Source organism: Bactrocera tryoni, chromosome 1, assembly GCF_016617805.1.
Source record: "Bactrocera tryoni isolate S06 chromosome 1, CSIRO_BtryS06_freeze2, whole genome shotgun sequence".
NCBI classification, from domain to species: Eukaryota; Metazoa; Arthropoda; class Insecta; order Diptera; family Tephritidae; genus Bactrocera; species Bactrocera tryoni.
This window is the reverse complement of record NC_052499.1, coordinates 10,877,095-10,898,329: the sequence shown is the minus strand read 5'-3', so window position 1 is coordinate 10,898,329 and position 21,235 is coordinate 10,877,095. Positions and strand designations below refer to the sequence as shown.

Here is a 21,235-nt window from a genome sequence, read left to right as displayed (position 1 = left end):
TTGGGGTGTGGTGCACTCAGAATTCCTACCGACCAGCCAAACTGTCAACAAGGAATACTATTTGAGTGTTATGAGTCATTTCCGCGAAGCTATTTGTAAAACGAGGTCGGAATTATGGGCCGACAACTCTTGGTTTTTGAACCAAGGCAATGCACCGTTACTTATTGCATTGATTCTTCGTGAGTTTTCCACAAATATCGTGTCGCATCCACGGTATTCTCCCGATTTTGCTCCGTATGACTGGCTATTTAGCAAACTCAGACGACCGCTCCAGGGAAACTGGTTTGAGTCAGTTGAAGACATTAAAGTGAATCGCTACGCGCATTGAGAGCTATTCCGGACAAGTATATTGTGGTCAAAGGGGCTTATTTTAAGGGGCGCGACATATATTTTGAAGAATAAATAAAAAAATTTAAAAATATAAACAAAGTCTTACCACTTTTTGCTCAAAATAGTAGAGGGTGATCCATTTCGAGGTTCTCTACTTTTCTAAAGAAGAAACACAGAAACTTCAAATTTAATAGGGAATGTTAATTATCTTTGGCATTTATTTTTTGAAGATTATCTCTTTTAAATATTGGCTGCGGATACGTCGCAGATGGTCCATCCGTTGAGGCTAATTTTCGATGATGTTTTGCTCCAAGGACTGAATCGCAGCGAGGTTGTCCGCATTGACTTTGGACTTTACATATCCCCACAGGAAAAAGTTTAACGCGGTGATATCACACGATCTTGGTGGCCAATCGACCGACCCAGAATCTGAAATTAGCCGCTCACCGAAGTGTTCTCTCAATAAATCTATTGATTGAAGCGATATATGGGAAATGGTATCGCTTTGTTGAAACCAAATGTCGCCCAGATTACAAGCTTCAATTTTAGTCATCAAATAGTTGGTTATCATGACGCAATAACGACCGCCATTGACGGTTACGCTCTCACCGTAATCATTTTTGAAGAAATATGGACCGATGATCCCACTGAATCACAAACCATAACAAATCGTTGTTTTTCTGAATGAAATGGCAGCTATTGAATCTCTTCAGATTGCTCTTTGTCCCAAAGACCCACTAAGCCCGTGATGGGCCTCTTTGCTGAACAAAATTTATCTCGAAAATGTCAGATCTTCTTGGAGCTCATATAGCGAAATGATGTCTCTTGGAAAGGTCGAGCAGCTTCAGTTTCTTGCACAAGCTGTGTTTCGCACGCTTTCAATTTAACATCTCGACGTAAAATGTGCCAAGTCGTTCTATACGTCAGTTGGAGTTGCTGCGAATGGCGCCGAATCGACTCTCCTCGTGTACACTCTCAGCTACTGCTGCTAAATTTTCTACACTGCGTGCTGGGCGTATTCTATTCAGTCGAATATGATCCAATAATGAATGCTGGGTCTCAAGATGGGTGATGGTGTTGCTAATAGTACGCTCAGTAGGCTGATTGTGTTGTCCATAAGTTGAGCGAGGCGCGCGAAACTCGTTCTTTGCAGAACGTGAATTTTCGTAATAAAGTTGAACGATTTATAAATGGTGTTTAGACGTAAGTCCTTCCATGATGAAATGCCAAACAATACTGAACAAAAATAAAATGACAGCTTGAGATGACTTACGCGTGATTTGTCGAAAAAAGACTTTTGAAAGAGTACCTCTACTTGGATCATTATATCTGGCAGCTGTACTACTGTAAATCAGTGTTATATACATATGTAAAATTTTAAATTTTTTAATTATTTATTTCTACTTTAATGTTAGTACACAATTCGGATTTTTTAGCGGTTGCCTTTCTAAACCTTCTTGCAGAGAACATCTATCATACAAAAGGTTCACGATTCAGAGAACGTAAAAATATTTTTCGGAAACTCGGACAAGATAAGCGTTCTCTGCTTGATGTATTAGTAAATTCCTTAAATAATGATTACGGTATGGTCTTAATTTCAATTTTGCAAAATCAGTTTTTATGTGGTTCGAAGGATATTGCAACACTTTTGCTTTTTGGATTTATATTATATTTAATTTTATTAAAATTATCTTATAACTTAATATTTACTTTAACAAATTATTGCGAGTAAGCGGAAAATATTCCAAAATGCCCATTTTTTATTAACTACTTTTCGTTTCTTTATAATTTAGAGAGTTACAGACAGTTATCTTTTATTTACTGCTAGCTACACGGTTTATATCTCAGTTTATCTCCACTACATTTTATTTAGTTTAGTTAGCCCAGTAGGCTTACGAGTTAAGCATAAATTAAATTAATAAGATCATTAAAAAAAATAAAATATTTTCAAAAAATATTTATGTTTTTTTTTATTTATTTACATATCTAAAACGAACTACTTTAACAAACTAAATTTAATTAATTAAATAATGAATTATGTTTAAGTACTTACACACAAATAGCATTTAATTTTTTAATCTATAATATGGAATATATTTTTAAGCATTGCTGGGATTATGCAAATCCTCTTCTACTTATATTCAGTATAATTTTGGCACTTAAATATATTTACATGTTTGCGCTAAAACTAATTTTAAACTAAAAATATAAATTTCCATGAAAGTAAAAGTAATTTTTAACGACACAAAAATATTATTAAAAATATTAATATTTTTTTTTAATAATAAAATACACGTACTCAAGTACAACAAAAGCTTTGGTTTATCTCTTTTTGGCAAATTCAAAAAGTTTGCATGAGAGGGCCGCATGCCGCTCAATTATTCGAGGAACGTTCGGGTAGGCCAGTGCGTGTTATAACGCTGGTCGGTATCTCACCATTTGTTGCACGTGTCGCTTCGATGGGTTGCACACTAAATAACGAAAGCAAAGAAAATCGTTAAAAACAAACTCGAATTAGTATTTATCACTTGTCTGCCACCCACCTTTGTGCGATTGGTTGTCGATTTAGCGGCGATGGATTGGATAAGTGCGGCGATTGACTTTGCGATGGTGGATTGCTATACGGCGAGTGACTGTCGCCAGTCACGTGTTGTACTATCGATACGTTGCGTGGTCCGGTGGCGGTTACGGAGCTCCCCGCGCTACTCGCCACAACGACGCTGCCACCAACCACACCGGAGGATACCGAGCCAGCAGACGCACTGCTGCCATTTCCATTTATCGACATATCGCGTATTTCACCGGGCAACGGTTGTTGGCCACCACCAATAATACCTGCACCAACACCGCCGTTCATCGGCAAGCTTAAGGCGGACACTTGCGAGGGGTAAATCGTACCGTTAGGTGCCATCAGCGTCACATTCTGCGTCATGCCCGACAGTGCTGTGTGTGAGTAGTCATTTACTTTGAGTGAGTGAGTCAGCGTACAAACAGGGTGCATAAAGGGCATAATTTTCATTAAACTCTTACTTACATGGTAGTGGTTTCATGGACGGCATGCCACCGTTATTCTTTGGCTTGCGCTTACGTTTCTGTATGCCATCCTTCTTCATTGATTGCGGCCGATTCGTATTGTGTAGCTTGAAGTATAGGCCGCAAGCGTTGCATACAGGGTTGCCTTCGTTGTTGCGTCGCCAAAGCGTTGTCGTCGTGGTGTTGCAGTTGGCGCACGTGACGCCCGTACGTCGATTATTGGTATTGGCTGGTATTTTCGGTTTGGTTTGACGTGTCGGTACACGCACATGGGTCGGTCGCAGTTGATTACAACCCGTAGGGCAATAGAAATCGTTGCCTTTCCGTATGTAGAGGGCGCCACAGTTCTCACACTTGGGTGACTCGTAGACAGTCGGTACAAGCGATGCCTCGTAAGCCGTGATCGGTCCCGTGCCTGGCCAATGCGTTGTGGTCATATTGCCGGTGCCGTAGTCATCAACTACCTGATGGTGATATGTATTCTATAATATTTCCGTAAGTGTGTGGAAGCAAAAGAAGGTGTAGAATTTTGTTTTTAGATGCCAAATGAATTATGCCAATATTGTCTTTTTTTCGAGAAATAATACAAACAAAACTACTTATATGCAGTCGTAGGTGTGATACTTACATATCCGGAGAATTCGACACTTGATGGCGCCCACATCGACTGCTCCTGTACGCCCGATTCCATTAACGACTGAAATTGTCCCGGCTGTCGCATGGCACCTAAATTCGGATCCGATTTACAAATCAACTGTGTCGAACTCGAAACACTGTATAGACCATTATTCGGCGGTGGCAATGCATATGTGGGTGGACTCGAATAGTACTCGGTATTACCAAGATCTGTAAACGTCTTTGCCTCACCGGGATGTGCGCTTGAGTCGACCACCGAGGGATTGTAGTAAATAGTTTGTACGTTGCCGTTGTCCTGCAGTACATTGCTGTAGCGCTCGTCGGGATCGAAACGCAGTTGCGCACCCGGATGTCCGCCATGTGTCGAGGCGTTGATGACGCCATGTGGATTTTGATGTTGGTGTAATGCTGCGGCGGATACAACAATCGTATCGCCGTAGCCACTGCCTGGTGGCGTACAAAGTTGTTGTTGCTGTTGCTGTATTTGCTGCTGATGATGTTGTTGTGCGTCTGCACCGGCCTGTTGATCCTTTTCGATATCTTCGAGTTTGATGGCTGCACCAGTTTCGGTGCAAATAATCTGTTGACCATTCTCAGTGGTTGTGTACGTGTAGACGGCGGTGCCGGGCGGTGGATGCTCTTCGTTGCGCGGTGCCATTACCACATAATTGGCGGGGGATTGATGATGATGAAATTCGGACTGCGAGTCGGGCTGATCAGCGTCACGATTGTCGTTTTCCTCGCTATAGTCGCGTTTTCGGAAAGAACGACAGAGAAAAATTGTATTTAATAAAATAGAGAATTATATATTTATAAAATTGTACGCTGAACCAGGTACATTAAGTTAGCTAAGAGGTTTGTAAGACATAGAAGGAAACTCGGATATCCTATAAACGAGCTGAGTCGATTTACCGTTTGTCCACCTGTCTCTATAAAGCAACGATATAATTTCGGAAGAAATTTTCAGACCGGACCACTATTGCATATATAGTCCCCTGACACCGAAGGAAGGTCGGTATAATACAGTTGTTTTTGAACTTCAGGTCCTTTTTATACCGCATCTGCCAATACTTATGTAAGAAATCTCAATGACACTCAGAAATAATACCTTTCTAATAACAGTGTATCGTCTTGCCTAAAATGCATAAAATCAGTGCAATAGTCTCCTCAAGTCCCCACATGCCTAATATGCAGATTTTCAAACATCTGCTTGATATACATTGTGACAAAAAAGTACCCGGAATTGCAAATAAAATGCAAAATATTGAATTATTCATCAATATTTATTTTGTCGCCTTCAAAATGGGTACGCGGAGTTCCACGGAGCGGCAATTTCAGTGTGGGCAACAAGAAAAAATCACACGGAGCCAAGTCTCGTAGTTGATCTATGGTATTTATTGCGTTTTTGGCTTTCAATTCGGTCACAATCGTACTCTTTTTGTAGAAAATTCAGCTTTATCGGAGCGAGACGAGCAAGTACTGGTTTCATACGCAAAATACCCATTAAAATCATTCGAACGCACTCGCGTGAGATGGCGAGCTCTTTTGCCATCTCCCTAACAGTTGCCTGACAATTTTCAAGCACCATATCCTGCAATTTTTTAATATTTTCGTCAGTTGAAGAGGTCGAAAGTCGTTCACGATTTACAAAGATCTTCCGACCGTTATTGAAGGCTTTGTACCACTCGTAGGGTTGTGTTTTTGATAAAACTGAATCACCGTACGCTTTCTCCAACATTCGCAACGTTTCTACACACGAAATGTGATTAAAAATACACAATTTTAGACAAATTATTTGTCCAATATTTTTTCCATTGTAAAAATCGCAAAGCACTACTGAGGCGTACCGACTTAATCAGCTGCTGTCAACAAAGAGGTTGACAGATCGCGCTCATACTTGGCATATTAATTAAGGCCAGTCCTACCAACTTAGGAAGATAAATTTTTTTTAAATATCGTTTACCTGCGGAATTTAGTTACAATTTCCGAGCGCTTTTTTGTCATAATGTATACCTTATACCTACAATTTGCAAATTGCGAGAGCATAAAACGTTCGGTGACACCCGCAATTAGACCTTCCTTACTGATTTTGATTTTATTTTTAGCAGTCGCTTCAAGCACCTATTGTTCTTGTTGCTTTTAATCTTTGCTTAACATAAATGTAATAGATTTTACTCACAATGTGCCCGCTGTGGTCAATATTCGTCGCTGTTGAGTGTTGCGCGGTAACGGTATGCTGTACTCCTCACTCGATGTTGGTTGAGCGCCGGTAATCGATGCAGCCGATGTGGCCACGCTTGTCGGTGGCTGCTGTAACTGTTGTTTTTGCTCTTGAGATTGATTAGGCGTCAGTGGCTTTGATTGACTAGAGATATGTTGTTGTTGTTGCGCAGCTGTTTGCTGTTGCTGTACAGATTGTGTTTGGTTCAAGTCCTGCGCAACTTGCTGCTGTTCCTCAGCAGCGCTCTTTTGGGCCTGCAATGTTGTTGTTGTCACAGTTGGCAACTGCGAATCACCGCTATTCACTTCCGTTTTGATGTTCGATAATAAATGCTGCTGCTGTTGGGCTTGTTGTTGCGCCTGCTGTTGTGCTTGTTGTTGCGCTTGTTTGGCAAGTACCTGTTGCTGTTGCGGCAATTGTTGCTGTGCCTGTGCTTCCATCTGCAACAAAGTTCAAAATCGAAATGAAACTATGCTCTACGACTTCTACAAGTGTGATTTTGTTTGTATTGAAAATTGTCAGGTGGGTGAGGCGACATTGTCGTCATTGTCACAGTCTTCGTTCATTCGTCATCTCTGTTGTGTCATTGGCATTGTTTATATAGCATTGGTGGTTTGTTACTGTCAACGACGTCGGCAAAGTTTGTTTTCGCTTATTCGAAAGCGTGACCCAAGTTCCGGTCATAAAACAGTCAGCTTGTAACTCAAACAAATCAGCAAACAAGCAAAAGTGGAAGAAAAAAACAAATTGGCGAGTGCTAAGCGACACGATTTCCGATTCGGGGCACCTCAAACGCAGAGAATCCCATTGTTGACGCATAACTTGCTTTGAAACATACCCATAAACGTACGTATGTCAGTACAGTTCATCGGTATATAGTACGAGTAGCTGCGACAACAGTGCAGTGTTTTCCTTAAAGGGTTACTAAAAAAAAGCTGGGAAAAAGGAGTTTAAAATTATTTTTGATTCTTCAGAAGCATTATATTTGAGGAGTTTACACTGAATCGAGCAGGGTTGGAAGTAAAAGAACAAAAATAGTAAAATTTTTGAAAAGAAAATATTTTTCTTGTTCGAGTCCTTACTGATTCAGTCATTCCGTTCTTCTCCGTGGAAGAAACTTACATTGTATCGAGCAGTATTCCTAGTTAAAGAGCCGAAACAGTAAAATTTTAGGAAAAAAAAATTTCGAGTTCGTGTCCTCCACTGCTCTATTGTTTCCGCTCTTCTCCCTGGATGAAACTTACACTGGAAACTGGAAAACTATTCGAAGTAAAAAAACCGAAACAGTAAAATTAATACAAAATTGGAGTTCGGGTTCTTCAAAAAAGTTTTCAGACTTCAAAAAATGCTGTTTCGAGTAAAACCTGACTACACTTTAAATAGCTGTAATTGAAAAAATATATGAAATATTTATTTAAAATTGTAGTATATTATTTTTGAAGGCTCAGACAAGCGATAAATGTAGAAATAAAAAAAATGATTTTTTCGAAATTCCACACTAGTAGTGCTCTTTAAAGATTAACTGATATAGTTCATTGAATTGAACCACTAAATTTAGAAGGCTGCAACTCAAGAACTATTTGAGATATCGATTGAAAATTCTAGTATATCAATTTTAAATGTATTAGGTGTAGAAATAAGAAAACATTTTGAAAAACTTGACATTTGCATTGACGAGTTTGTCTAAGGATCCAAGGGCACTCAGAATATCAATAGTTTTCATTTACGCGCTATTTTATTAAAATATCAAATTTTTAAAATAACGTTTTCTTTTTATGATATATGTATAGTGGACGATCAGATTGTATTTGAAACACAGCATGAACGCTAGGGTGGACCAAAAAAAAATTCTTAAAAAAAAAACATTTCTTATTTTTTGGCTTGGTACTCTGAAAAATATGTTCTTAGACAACTTTAAAATAGGGTTGCTACCTTGCAGTTTTCTTTTTTTTCTGTTTCATAATATCAGATAGGCGAATTCATTTCGCTTCCAACTACTTGAAAATATATCTCGTCTCATAAATTGTATAGACAATTGAATGCTCTGTTAAGAGTCTAAGAATCTAGTTTTGAAAATACCAAACGAAAAAAACTATGCATTTTTTTTGACCCACCCTTATACACACATATACATACATATTCTCAAGTACTTTTTTCAAAACCAGCGGTGAACTACAAACACCTCTGCGCGTTGGCGACAAATAAATGCAATTTGTCACCTGCAATAAAAATCATGTCGTTATTAATGCCACACGGGCCTCTTTCAAAAAAGTACAACAACATATTTCACTTTTCATTTCTAGAGCAAGCAAAGGAAAGGAAATCGTTGTTAAGAATTTCAAGCCCGAATTCCAAACACACACACTTCCATACATATACACCAACAACAAAGTCACTTACCTCAAGGCATGCTCATGAAGTAATTTGTTCGAAGCGCGCTCAATTCTTGTTTTTTGCGAAGTACTAGAACTGACACTGAATGAGTTGATGAGTCGTTGACACAACAAAAGGCAACAACAACAAGCTTATAACATGCATAGCGGAAACATGTCTGAGCTATTGGTAATATTATATTTGACTTGAGCACTGTTAACAACATTCGCACCTACCGACAAGCGGAACATTTTCATTTATGTACAAAAGACCGTCTATATGTTGTTTGTACAAGTTAACGGATGTCGATCGGTCGATCGGAAATTAAAGTTGACAAATTCACAGTTATGAAACGAAAGATGACGAAGTGTAAGCAACTTTCAGCGGAAACAAAAAATATTGAGCACGAAAAGGCAGACTGTGAAATTGACGAAGGAAAGTGAAGTGAAAAAGTCGACTGGAAGAATGGAACATTATAGGATATGAAAATCTATTTCATAATTAAAAATTTGAAAAGTATTGATTTTTCGAAAAATTATGGTTTTTTTGAAATTTGCTAAAAGTAAAAAAGCTAGAAAATTTGTTATTAAAAAAACTGCCAATAATCGTACTTGCCTAACTTTAACTAACTTTAATTTGAATGAGTCACACTCCACATACACTACATATGTATGTATATAGTACTTCACAATCCTGGAATTCCCCTCAATGTACAATGTCATAAAAAATACTTCAACGCGTCATTGAATATTTTTAGCAAATAAATATTTATTTACTTGTGATTTAATTTGGTACGTAAGCGCATACGTAAGTATACATACACACGTATGTAAATATGTATTTAACAGTAAATGTACCTATTTGGCAATTAAACGTGCACCAAAGTTCGAAAATGATTGAACGTATTTACCAAACAGCGACAACACCCTAATTTGTCATGAAATTATAAACAGAAAAAATTTTTCAAAATAACCTAAAAGTAAAACAAAAGTAAAACCATCAAAAAAATATTTCTACATATTTTATTTAAATTTTATTTACCACACATATTTCTAACACTTAGAACAAAGATATATTAACTGTTATACGCGGGGTCAAAGCGCTTTAATGTCAGGACTCACACCCCACATCGTTATCCCCATTATCGCAATCTAGTCAAGGCCGTTGCTATCATCCACAATTTCAACTACTGATATGCTGATTGTAGACAAGAAGTTACTTGATAATCCCTTTTATCATCAGACTACACAATTTTAACTGATATTTAGTTGCTTGCTAAGAACACATTTCCTCTTTTCTATGATAGACCAGCGCGGATAATTCTTCAAATCAAAAACAAGAAAAAATGTTAACTTCGCTTGAAGCTATAAACCGTTTCTTATAAAAATTTGATTCCGATTTTTCAGTATGTATGGCAGCTACAGGGTTTTTTCAACGCTACAAAAGTTGACAAATAGGAATAGCAAAGGACACCATATTTTTTCCCGCTCTTTTGACATTTTTCTTCAGTAAGGTTTTCCATTTCATCATACATAGAAAGATATAAGATCCAACAATGTGCCGAAATTTTTTAAATTTGCTTGAAATTCGGAGTCAGTGGCCTCAACTCTAAGAGCGCTACGCCCAATTTATGGTCGTCAGAATCATCCTGTCAGATCAACAATTGAGCGTCTAGTGGAAAAATTTGAATCCACAGGCCAAGTACAAAATATTGCCGTGCCAGTGAAACAAAGAAGTGCCCGTAGTGTCGAGAATATTGCTGGCGCTGGCGCATCAATTGAGGAAGACCCAAATCAGTCTCTCACACGTCGTTCATAAGAGTTGGGCTTTTCTGTGACGTCGTTGTGGCGAATTTTGCAAAAAGATCTTGGCCTGCATTAACAAGATCATATTGATGCAAGAGCTGAAGGCACTTGACCACCAGAATTGTGGTAAGTTCGTGAATTGGGCTGAGCAACAACTTGAAAATGATCCGGATTTTAATCGAAAAATTATTTTCAGCGATGACACTCATTTCTGGCTGAATGGCTTCATCAATAAGCAAAATATACGTTATTGGTCAGGCAATAAACCATACGTACTCCATGAGTCACGATTGCCTCCCGAAATAATTACGATTTGGTGCGGTTTATGGACCGGCGGCATCATTAAGCAGTACTTCTTCCGTGGTTTTCAAGACCGGCATGTTACAGTGAATGGGAATCGCTACCGCTCAATGATAACCAAATATTTTTGACACGAATTGGATGATATGGACTTGGACAATATGTGGTTCCAACAGGACGGCTCCACAAGCAACACAGTGAATGTCACAATGGATTTTTTGAAACCCAAGTTTGGTGAACGTATTAACTCATGAAATGGCCCAGTCAATTGACCGCCTCGGCGGTGCGATTTGACGACGTTAGACTAGTTCCTGTGAGGCTACATCAAGTCTATGGTCTATGCCAACACGCATGTACTTTTACAGGAATAAAGATTTTCTTCGATATCTCAAACTGTTTTTGTTTTATTAAAAATAAGTATTTACAGGGTTAGTCCGGAAAGTAATAGGACTCAGTCGATTTAAAAAAATTGATAGAACCAATCTTTACAATTCTTCAAAAACTTTCGAAATAGGTTCCTTCTGCGTCGATGCAGCGTTGGCAGCGCGTTTTCCAAGTATTGAAAGCGTCACAGAAGGCACTCTCCGGAATAGCCTTGAGAGCCGAGGTGCATGCTGCAAGGATTCCCTCCGTCGTCTCAAAATGCTTGCCTTTCATCGGCTTTTCAGGCAAGGAAACAAAAAAAGTCCAGGGGTCACATCCGGGTTGTAGGGCAGCTGCGGATGCGTTTGGATGCCGGCCTTGGTTAGGTAGCTGTTCACAGGAAAGGCGGTGTGAGCCGTGGCGATGTCTTTTCGGACCCGATTGACAGTTTCTTTGAGCCTATTGAGGACTGAACCATAGATTTTGATAAATTTAATATCTGGGCAATTAGACGAATACTTAGTCGACGGTCTGAGTTCAAAACTTTGCGCATACTAATCACATTGTCGGTGTTTGTCGAAGTCGCAGGTCTCCCAGCACGGTCTTCATCAGCGACCTATTCCGGTTTTCCAAATAGGTCTGGTGCCACCGAAACACACCACTTCTTGCTAAAGCAACATTTGGGTAAGCCTGCTTGATCATATCAAACGTTTCTATCGCAGATTTACCGAGTTTCACACAGAATTTACTCGCGTACCTCTGCTCAAACGAACGCTGCATTTTCAGCTTGCACCACTCCAAGAAACACGTCGCGCGAAAATGTTTGTCCTGACTCTACAGGTGCTTGAACTGATTATTCGCTTGTTCGTTAGCTAGGAACGCCCTCTACCGAATCCAGTCGGTGCGCGCATGCTCTTAAGTACAGTCGCGGCGGAAGAAAATCAATCCTATTACTTTCCGGACAAACCCTGTATACTACCTATAGGTTCCGGGGATTCGTAGTCCAGTAACTTATATTCTCGCGGCAATGGCTCTAACCTCCGAACATATTGCTCACAATGCACCACTTTTATATATGTATATGTAGCTGTCATACAAACTAATACATCAAGATTCAAATAAAGACGTTTTTATACCTTTTTATGGTATAATAATAGCACCTGTAAGGGGTATTCTGCTGGTTTTTACAAAATTTTAGTCGCGTGCTGTAATAACGCTTACACCTGTTGTTAGAAAACAGTTACTCAAACACGAATATGTTTATATTTATTTATATTGACATGCATAAATATAGGCGATATCTATGACTGGAAATAAACTTAAGTAGCAAGCGTTTATTTCACAGCTTGGCATATATCGATTTCATTATTTAAATATTGATAAGATATTAAAGAAAAAACGCACAAATCAGCTATCACACAAAACGCTCGAAGCATATCAACGCATACATGTATGAACATATGTATTAATATGTGTAAGCTGCCTTTTTATCAAATCATATTATCGCACGATACGCGTTAGTACAAATATGAATATGCATGAGTATGTGTATGTGTATGTGTATGTATGCATAGCATATTATTATACAGGCACATTCATATATTGAGAGTTGTACAAATAAGCGTTTGGCGCGCACTCAAGTTGGTCAAATGGTTATCATTCAGTCCGAAACGACACTTCACTCCTCACACAACAGTTAAATAATTAACAACATCATCATGATCATCAGCAGTGGCCGTCGTAGCCATCACATCAACCAGCATTAGTAGCAACAACAAAACAACAACCTGACTTAGTGATTGCCGCACAACGAGCCATCGCGAACGCCAACTTATCTGCATAATAACAACAGTAACCGTTGTTGTTAACAATTTTGATTGGGGGCTGATAGTGGCTGGCTGGTTGGTTGGTTAGACATTTGAACGTGTGAAATAAACTTTTAATTTTATGTATATACCTACATAGATAAATATGTATGTTTATTCGTTAACACATACTTATATGCGTAGAAACTTTTTTACGAGTATTACTCCAATGAATTATTGCTTCATAAAAGTTGCTCAAAGTATTTAGGGAGCAATAAAACTTTGGGCGTTGCGTCTAAACGCTGTTGATGAAATCAAATACACACACGTTAAATATAGTTATGCTTACAAGTGTAGAGTAGACAAGTTTTCAATGTTGAATTAATGTATTATTTAATTTTATTTTTTATTTTAATTTAATTTAATTTAATTTAATTTAATTTAATTTAATTTAATTTTTAATTTAATTTAATTTAATTTTAATTCTAATTTAATTTAATTTAATTTAATTTAATTTAATTTAACTTTTTTAATTTAATTTAATTTAATTTAGATTTTATTTTTATTTTATTTTATTTATTTTATTTAATTTAATTTAATTTAATTTCATTTAATTTAATTTAATTTAATTTAATTTAATTTAACTTAACTAATTTAATTTAATTTCATTTAATTTTATTTTAATTAATTTGTTTTTTTTATTTATTTAATATCCTACTACCATAATTGATCCTCATTGTGTTTTCATGAAATTTAGTTATTGTTTTTTATAATTAAATGATTTTTCGAACGAAGCTGAATTTGTAGTCTAAACAAAAATAACTCCATCAAAAGAAATAAGACTCTCCCTCGTAATCAACGTTTTTTTTTTTTAATGTACCTAATATAAAACCAGTTTTATAACAGTTAGAGGAAGGATACTCGTTCTCTTAACTTTCGGTTATAGAATTAACGAAAAATAATAATTTGATCTTCATGAGTGATTTTCAAGGTAATATGAGGCGCATTCTCCGGGCTTGAAACCTAAAAAAAAAATCATCTCTACAAGATATTGTTCCCAAAATGACCTATAGTCATATATAGGCAGCGTTTTTCATATTTTTTTTCTTATTTTACACAAAATGTTGATCGTCTCTAGGCTGTCAAAGGTCAATTTCTGATCTGGTAGCTCAGTATATGAACATTATGTGGGTGGAGCGGAGTCGAAGTAGAAGAACAAGTACAGTGAGCTTTTTCACGGATGGATCTTCAGTCGAAAGCTCTCAATCAACTTTTCTTTCATAATGTCAGACCACTGTAGTGTCTTTCCAGCAGAAATAAAAGTAGCAGCAGATGTAGCTCTCCAAAATGCGGCTTCTTTTAGGGAGGTGTGCATCTACTCCAATGACAGAGTTGCTATGAAATAGATGTGCATGCAAGAAAAGGTACCCACACTTAAATTCCATCAGGATGGGAACGCCAGACTCTCATACCCGTATGAATAAAAGGTTCTTTGAACTGCGAGTTCTTAAACAAGGCGCACATCGCCACAATGATAGACATCCTAACTAGGCACAGTCCCACAGACGCTAATGCGGTAAAGCTAAAGATGGGAACTTGTCAAAGAGGAAGAGGTGGAAACATCTAAACATTTTCTTCTCCACTTTTCAGCTTTCACTACACTCAAGTTGAAGCATTTTTAAAAAAATTGAAGTTGATTTAAAAAAATTATTGAACAAATCGTTACAATTTTTTAAAAACTTTCAAAATAATGTCCTTCTGCGTCGATGCAGCGCTGGCGGCGCGATTTCCAAGCATTGAAGGCGTCACGGAAGGCCTCTTTGTCTCGGGATCATACTCAAAGATCCATGACTCTTCACCTGTTATTACGCCACTCTAAAACTAGGGGTTACTTTCACACATGGTCAAATTTTCTTGGCATACTTCCACTCGCCTCAACTTCTGGTCGTCAGCGAGCACTTTTGGGACCATTTTCGCATGTTTAAGTGCTACGTCACAATGTCATTTTTCGGCTTGCGCCAGTCTCAGAAACACATCGCGCGAAAATATTTGTCCTGACTCTCCAGGTGCTCGGAGACAACTGGCCAGCCGCTCGTTCGTTAGCTAGTAATGCCTCCTAGCGAATCAGTTGTATTACTTTCCGGACAAACCCTGTATGTACGACGGTCCGTTTGATCCATACGAAGGAGCTCTAGTCATAACAACAGACTAGCGTCTATGGCAGTCCAAGTAGTATAATCAACCTATTTATCTAACCTAACTTAACCTATTTTATGGAGAACAATATGCAAAAAATCCAAAAGCATGGATCGGGCTCGAATAATTTGAGCTCCGAGTAATCACTGTAGAAAATTCGAAAAATTCGTTTCCAATAAAATGATTTAGAAATAAATTGGTGGAGCTGATTGGAAAAGAGGCTATAATTTAGAAGTATGTAACTCAAAAAGCTATTTGAGTTATCGATTTGAAACTTGCAATGTTATTTTTAATGATAAAATCTACTGATATATGAAACAAGTTTTAGTATACACAAAGTGTGTCTCTTAAGAAATAACTATTTATAGCCGACTTTCAGCAGTTACTTCAACGCTAAGCAGCTTCAAAATCAAATTTAATTATATATCATCACCTCAAATATCATCATGTAGCATAAAATTTTCAGCTTCCGCTGTCAGATATAACGAATATATAACCAATGTATAACCAGTTTATAACCAAAACTCAATTTTTTTTTTTAATGAGTGGTTTCTATTACAACGTTTTTTCTTCGCCAGTGAACTTAGGAAAAGTGATATTATGTACGTTATTTTGCATTTTTGGTGACGATATATCAGGTAAGATGAACTACAATTTTTATTTATAACACATGCCATAAGTACATACATATATATTTGCTGCATGAATATCTCGCCTCTATTAAACTAAAAAAATAGCAATTTCCTGTATTGCTCCGCATTAGTCATCAATGGGCAGGCGCCAACACATGAAACTCACTGAATCGGATAACAAATGACACAAAAAAGAAGTAAGAAGAAAAAAACATTCACTTCGTGTGACACTTTTCCCTTCGGTTGCACAGTTTCACAGCATTATAGCCGCTGCCCATTAAAACTGGAAAGATCCATTATCTTTATGAGCAATTAAATTTGTGCCGCTGGCGTCAAAATTCCTTTCCTTATGTGCTCTAGAAATGCACCAGCACAAAATATGTGTGTGTGTGTGTGTGCACAAACCTGAAAAAACAGCCACTCAGTGTGGCTGGAACGTGGAATGTACCAAAATTCAAACTAATAAAATATCCAATAATAACAATACAAAATTGTCCAACAAATTTTATTTCATTATTTTACCGCTCAATTGCAGGTAAATAGTTGCTGGCATTGAGCGCCGACGCAATTCATTCATAAATCGAGCGGCGCAAAGCGGTCAAGCAAACCATTGAAAAGGAGCCAAGGGCACTGTACTTCGTATAAGGACACACAGGCAATAGAAATTGCGTAATGGGAATATTATGTCAACGCTATCACCTCAGCGCGGTGAAACGTGGAAAAGCATGACAATCGATCGTATCACAGGTTGATAGGACAAGCTAACACGCAACACGGCTGATGAGATGTGTGCATTAAGGATCAAAAGTGTATCCTGCATTTTCGTATATACTATATGTGTGTATGTGTGTTTGAGTGAGTTATTCAATGAATGAACGCGTTCGGCTAGCGACGTGTGTGTGACATTTGTTGGCAGGAAGTGCATCAGCCGCACACACGGCCAATCGTAATCGAGTAAATTTAACAGTTGGCCAGGACTTGAACGCTCATCTACTGATATGTTGTATAGATAAATACATTAGACACGCGCGAAGACAGCCTACCATACACCTAGTTATATACATATGTAGCGAAAGGATACGCAGGCAGACCAAAGGATATGATAATATGTGTGTTTATATGTGCGCGTGTGTGTGTTGTTTATACCCGTCTGCTATGAAGTTATTAAGGATATAATTTTGATAAGCCACTGACAGTGGCGCCCGCGACATTAGCGCGGCTGTGCTGCTTTAAGTAGGCACTCAACTCGGTTATATTATATTACTTGAATATATAGTATGCTTGCTGCACCTACATCCATATATATCTGCGTACGGAGTTTAGATGTGCTCGAAATGAAATATATATTCTAAAGCCTAGGGTTAAAACCATTTCGGGTCATAAAAATTGCATTCAATTGCTGTGAGTGCAGTATGTTCTCAGTTCGTTCACCAATTTTGAAAAATACACAAACAATTTGAACATTTATGGTATTGCCACAGGCAAGACAATTGAATTCTACTCACTATTTCACTGGCAATTTACAACCTTATGACATGAGAATTTTCTATAATGAAATTACTTTTAATTACCGACTCATTTGATTAGTTTAATTATGAAAGTAATTGCCTCTGCATTTTCTTAGAACGAAGCTGAATTTTTAGTCGAAACAAAACAACAAAAACAACGCCATCAAAAGAAATGAAACTCCCTCCCGTAATCAATGTTTTTTTTACAATTGTACCTAATATAAAACCAATTTTAAACCAGTTAGTGGTAACGATACTCCTTCTCCTCACTTTCGGTTATATAATTATAAAAAAATATTCTAGCGAAAAATAATATTAAAATCTTCATGTAAACTCATAGGTGTCGGCAGTTGAATTTGAATACTGTCCCAGCAAATCACGGCCATCGAAACTCCAATACTTTGTAAGAATTAGCTCGGAAACTGCGACATATGTATATGCCATGCAAAGCATCAATAATTTGGTAAGAAAGGAAAAATCTCAAAAAAAAAAAACTGGAACAGAAATTTCTGGTCGCGCTTTTGGAGACTTAACCGATAATTTAACCGATAGGTGGCTTGCAGCGGGTAGTCCTTATCCCGACAATTACTTTTTACCTTGCTTTGAAAGTCATTTCTTTTAAAAGGATGGACGGTTTCAGTTCAAATTGTCAAATGAGCCTTAAAAAACTCAGTAAAAATCTAAACAAAGCTTTAACCCAAATCTTTGGTACCGCAATTGGATAACTAACCGGTGACCTAATCGATAGTTTACTTGCGCGGCTAGTCCTTGTTCAGACGATGACTTTTTAGTTTTCGTTGAAAGTAATTTATTTTAAATTGCAGACAATATGATTACCGCCGTTCACGGAGTTGTCAGAGGACCCGTATTTTCCAAAAAATAAGTGCGTAGTTCAAAACCAGAAGGCTTTCGATAGATGATTAATTTGAACATGGCTTTAAACGTTGTGATTACCGTTAAAAAAGCGTTTTCTCTCTTCTGCAGATTGTCACGAAAACACCGCTGAGCTATTGCCGCTGCAAATTTCCCAAATAATGGAAGATAGCCGTGGTCAGGGCTAAATTCAATGAATGTTCATAGACTTAACTAAATAAATAAATTGTTGATAGTAATATGAACAGTAAATATGATAGAGCGCAAAATCACATCGAACGTAAAACTACAGTTCTTTCGCCTTGTGGTGCCCACAAACTGAATTTGTTTGAAGTCAGCTCAGCTGAATGATATCCTCGAGCAATCATTACTTTGGTGTCGTTCAAAAATGTTTCATATTTGCACACAAAGTTCGGAAATTCTGAAATCCAAAATATTCAATGCACTTCACTGTCCTTCTAATACAAGGAGGTATGCTCAAATCGAGCGGGTGTGATAAGCCCTTTGGAAGAAATCAAAAAACTTTCCACAGAAACTCTGCGAGACATTGATGAAATTTTGAAATATTTGAGCAAACTTGTGTGCATTTTCATATGGTTTATTATACTTCAGTCATCTATGAAAGAAACGTGGTTCTTCAAGAGATAAATGCCACCAAGAAGGTGAATACCCAAACTATTATCGAATATTCGCTGTCGCCAAAGCACGAAACGCTCACTTCTAAGAGCCAGCTAAATGAAGATTGCAGGATTTTACTCTGCATATTCAAAACCTTAAGGACGTTAGTCAACAGGTTTCAAAAGCACAGTGTTTTCATTAATGAGTTCGATAAATAAATGTCAGAAACCTTAAAACAAGGCTCAGTTCTTCTAGTCTGTCTGTCTATATATATAATACGTGCAGCTGTGCCTCAGTTTTATAGATATCGATCTGAAATTTTACACACGTACTTTTCTCTTAAAAAAGCTGCTCATTTCTCAAAGTCGCTGAAATTGGTCCCCCATGGCATATGGCTGCCATACAAACTGATCGATCAAACTCAAGTCTCTGTATGGAAAACTTGTTTATTTAACAAGATATTTTCATATAATTTGGCAAAAATTATTTTCTAAAGGCAGGCTAAAATATCTGAAGAAATTTATTAGATCGGACTACTATAGCATATAACTGTCATGTAAACTGAATAAACAAAATCAAGTTGTTGTGAGGAAAACTCTTTTATTTGACGAGATATCTTCACGAAATTTTGCAGAGCTTATTTTCAAAGGTAACACTACAATTCCTCAGCATATTATTTGAGTCCAACAACTACAACATATAGCTGCCATACAAACTGCATAATGAAAATCAAATTCTTGTATGGAAAACTCGTTTGTTTGATGAGATATCTCCACGAAATTTCGTACAGATTTTTTTTACAAGATAACTTTATAATATTGGCACAAATAGTTGCTCGGATCACTATAGCATATAGCTGCCATACAAACTGAATAATCAAAATTAAGTTTTCTTTTTTATTTGACGAGATATCTTCACGAAATTTGGCACAGCTTATTTTTAAAAGCAATACTAAAATCTTTCTAACATTTTATTTGGATCGAATAACTATAGCATATAGCTGCCATACAAACTGAAAAATCAAAACTTTATATGGTATGAAAAACTAACACTATAGCCATATATATATAGAATTTTTAGTCAAAATTAACATAAATTTGTTGCTGTTGTTGCTAACCGCCAAAGCCCCGTCGGAGGTTTACGCAAATACGAACAATTGCTTTTGTATTCTTTTTACAAAAACACCTTTCCTACACACAATTTATTGATTATCTGCAATATTACATAGCCAGCATAGAAAAGGTATGCAAAAGAAGCTAAGAAATATTGAAAATACGCAAATCATTTTTCAGACTTTTACTTATCCTTCTTACATGCAATAAAATGTTTCATTCAAAACTATTTTATCTAATAAACAAAAACGGCATATTTTTGTTTGAGAACTCTTTTAATTTGATTTTCGTGCACTGCTATCAGGTCCACATTTAGATAATTTTTCCCGCCTAATTCACATTTTGGCCAGATAAAAAAGGTGGCGTTCCACCAAAGATAGTGGCGATAAAGGTGTCGGTATATAAATAAGTGTAAAATATTCTGTGCTGATATGCCTCCATGCCTCTCATACATACCTTGAGTTGCATTTCGATAGCTAAGCTTTTCACTTGTTTTCATAACACACCAAACTATCTAACAATTGGTTAGATAAAAACGACTTTTACAAATGAAAATTTGGAAAAAGCGTTTTTTGATTTCCAACTGCGGCCGTTAAAACTTTGACACTGTCTCTGTTGATATTATTTAGCACAATTTCGCACTGGCACCGACTTTTTTCCACCACTTATTATTATTATGTCAACTATTGAGCTGGCATTAGATGCGCTACAAAGCGAACCCGGCAACTTGTTACGCGTAAATTACGGTAAAGTGTAGTTTGGTTGTTGGAACACACTTCCTCGGGCGGACACATCTATGTTAATGACAACCCGACGCAGTGCGCGTTTAACACCTTTTCGTTCCAATTAATTTTCTCGAGCGGTACCCAAACCTACTAAACCTCCTCTATGACACAGCCTTACCAATACATAAACAGATTCATACATATTCATACACACACATATACGTAAATACACGCATATTCATACAAATACTGGCGCAATTTCGATATTTGTCTGAATATATTTACCTCTTAGAACCGCCGGACACGTTGCAAAGGCACACTGCTACACATATTGCGGTCGAGTAGCGGGAAGCCGCATATTTCTCGCTTGAACCACACAAATTATTTGCGTTTGTTTGTTTGTTTGTGTGTGACGGCTGCAAGTGTATTTGTGCTGGAGCGTTGTGCATGTGTGAATTATGATTTATTTGCGACGACGACCACTCCAGGTGAGTTGGCGTGTATGTGTGAGTTCCTTATCTTATCGCTTGATAGACGTCGCCGCCGTCGCCGCCGCCTCTGTCGCTGATATCGTCGTTGGTTGTTGGTAAACTTTGTTGTCGCATCAGCGATAAGCGTGCGTGTGATGCGTCTGTGTGCGCGGGTGTGCAAGCGTAAGCGCAAATGCGCGGTTGTATGCGTGTTCTGTGCATTGCGCATGCGCGT

The 21,235-nt window shown here is 37.5% G+C and overlaps 1 protein-coding gene across 4 annotated transcripts; it reads right to left on the bottom strand.

The window, feature by feature from the left end:
- Positions 1-2,607: 2,607 nt before the first annotated feature.
- Positions 2,608-20,969, bottom strand: LOC120766852 (box A-binding factor). 4 transcript variants are annotated; one of them, XM_040092577.1, is made up of 6 exons: positions 20,816-20,969; positions 6,179-6,660; positions 3,992-4,742; positions 3,365-3,845; positions 2,874-3,294; positions 2,608-2,801 (listed from the first exon to the last, which is right to left on the bottom strand). In XM_040092577.1, exons 2-6 carry the CDS (start codon positions 6,658-6,660, stop codon positions 2,705-2,707), a joined length of 2,232 nt encoding a protein of 743 aa, XP_039948511.1. In that variant the 5' UTR covers positions 20,816-20,969; the 3' UTR covers positions 2,608-2,704. The 4 variants fall into 4 exon arrangements, with proteins under 4 accessions (XP_039948511.1, XP_039948510.1, XP_039948513.1 ...); XM_040092576.1 differs by lacking the exon at positions 20,816-20,969 and adding an exon at positions 20,262-20,627; XM_040092579.1 differs by lacking the exon at positions 20,816-20,969 and adding an exon at positions 20,262-20,627 and having other exon boundaries at positions 2,874-3,273.
- Positions 20,970-21,235: the final 266 nt, after the last annotated feature.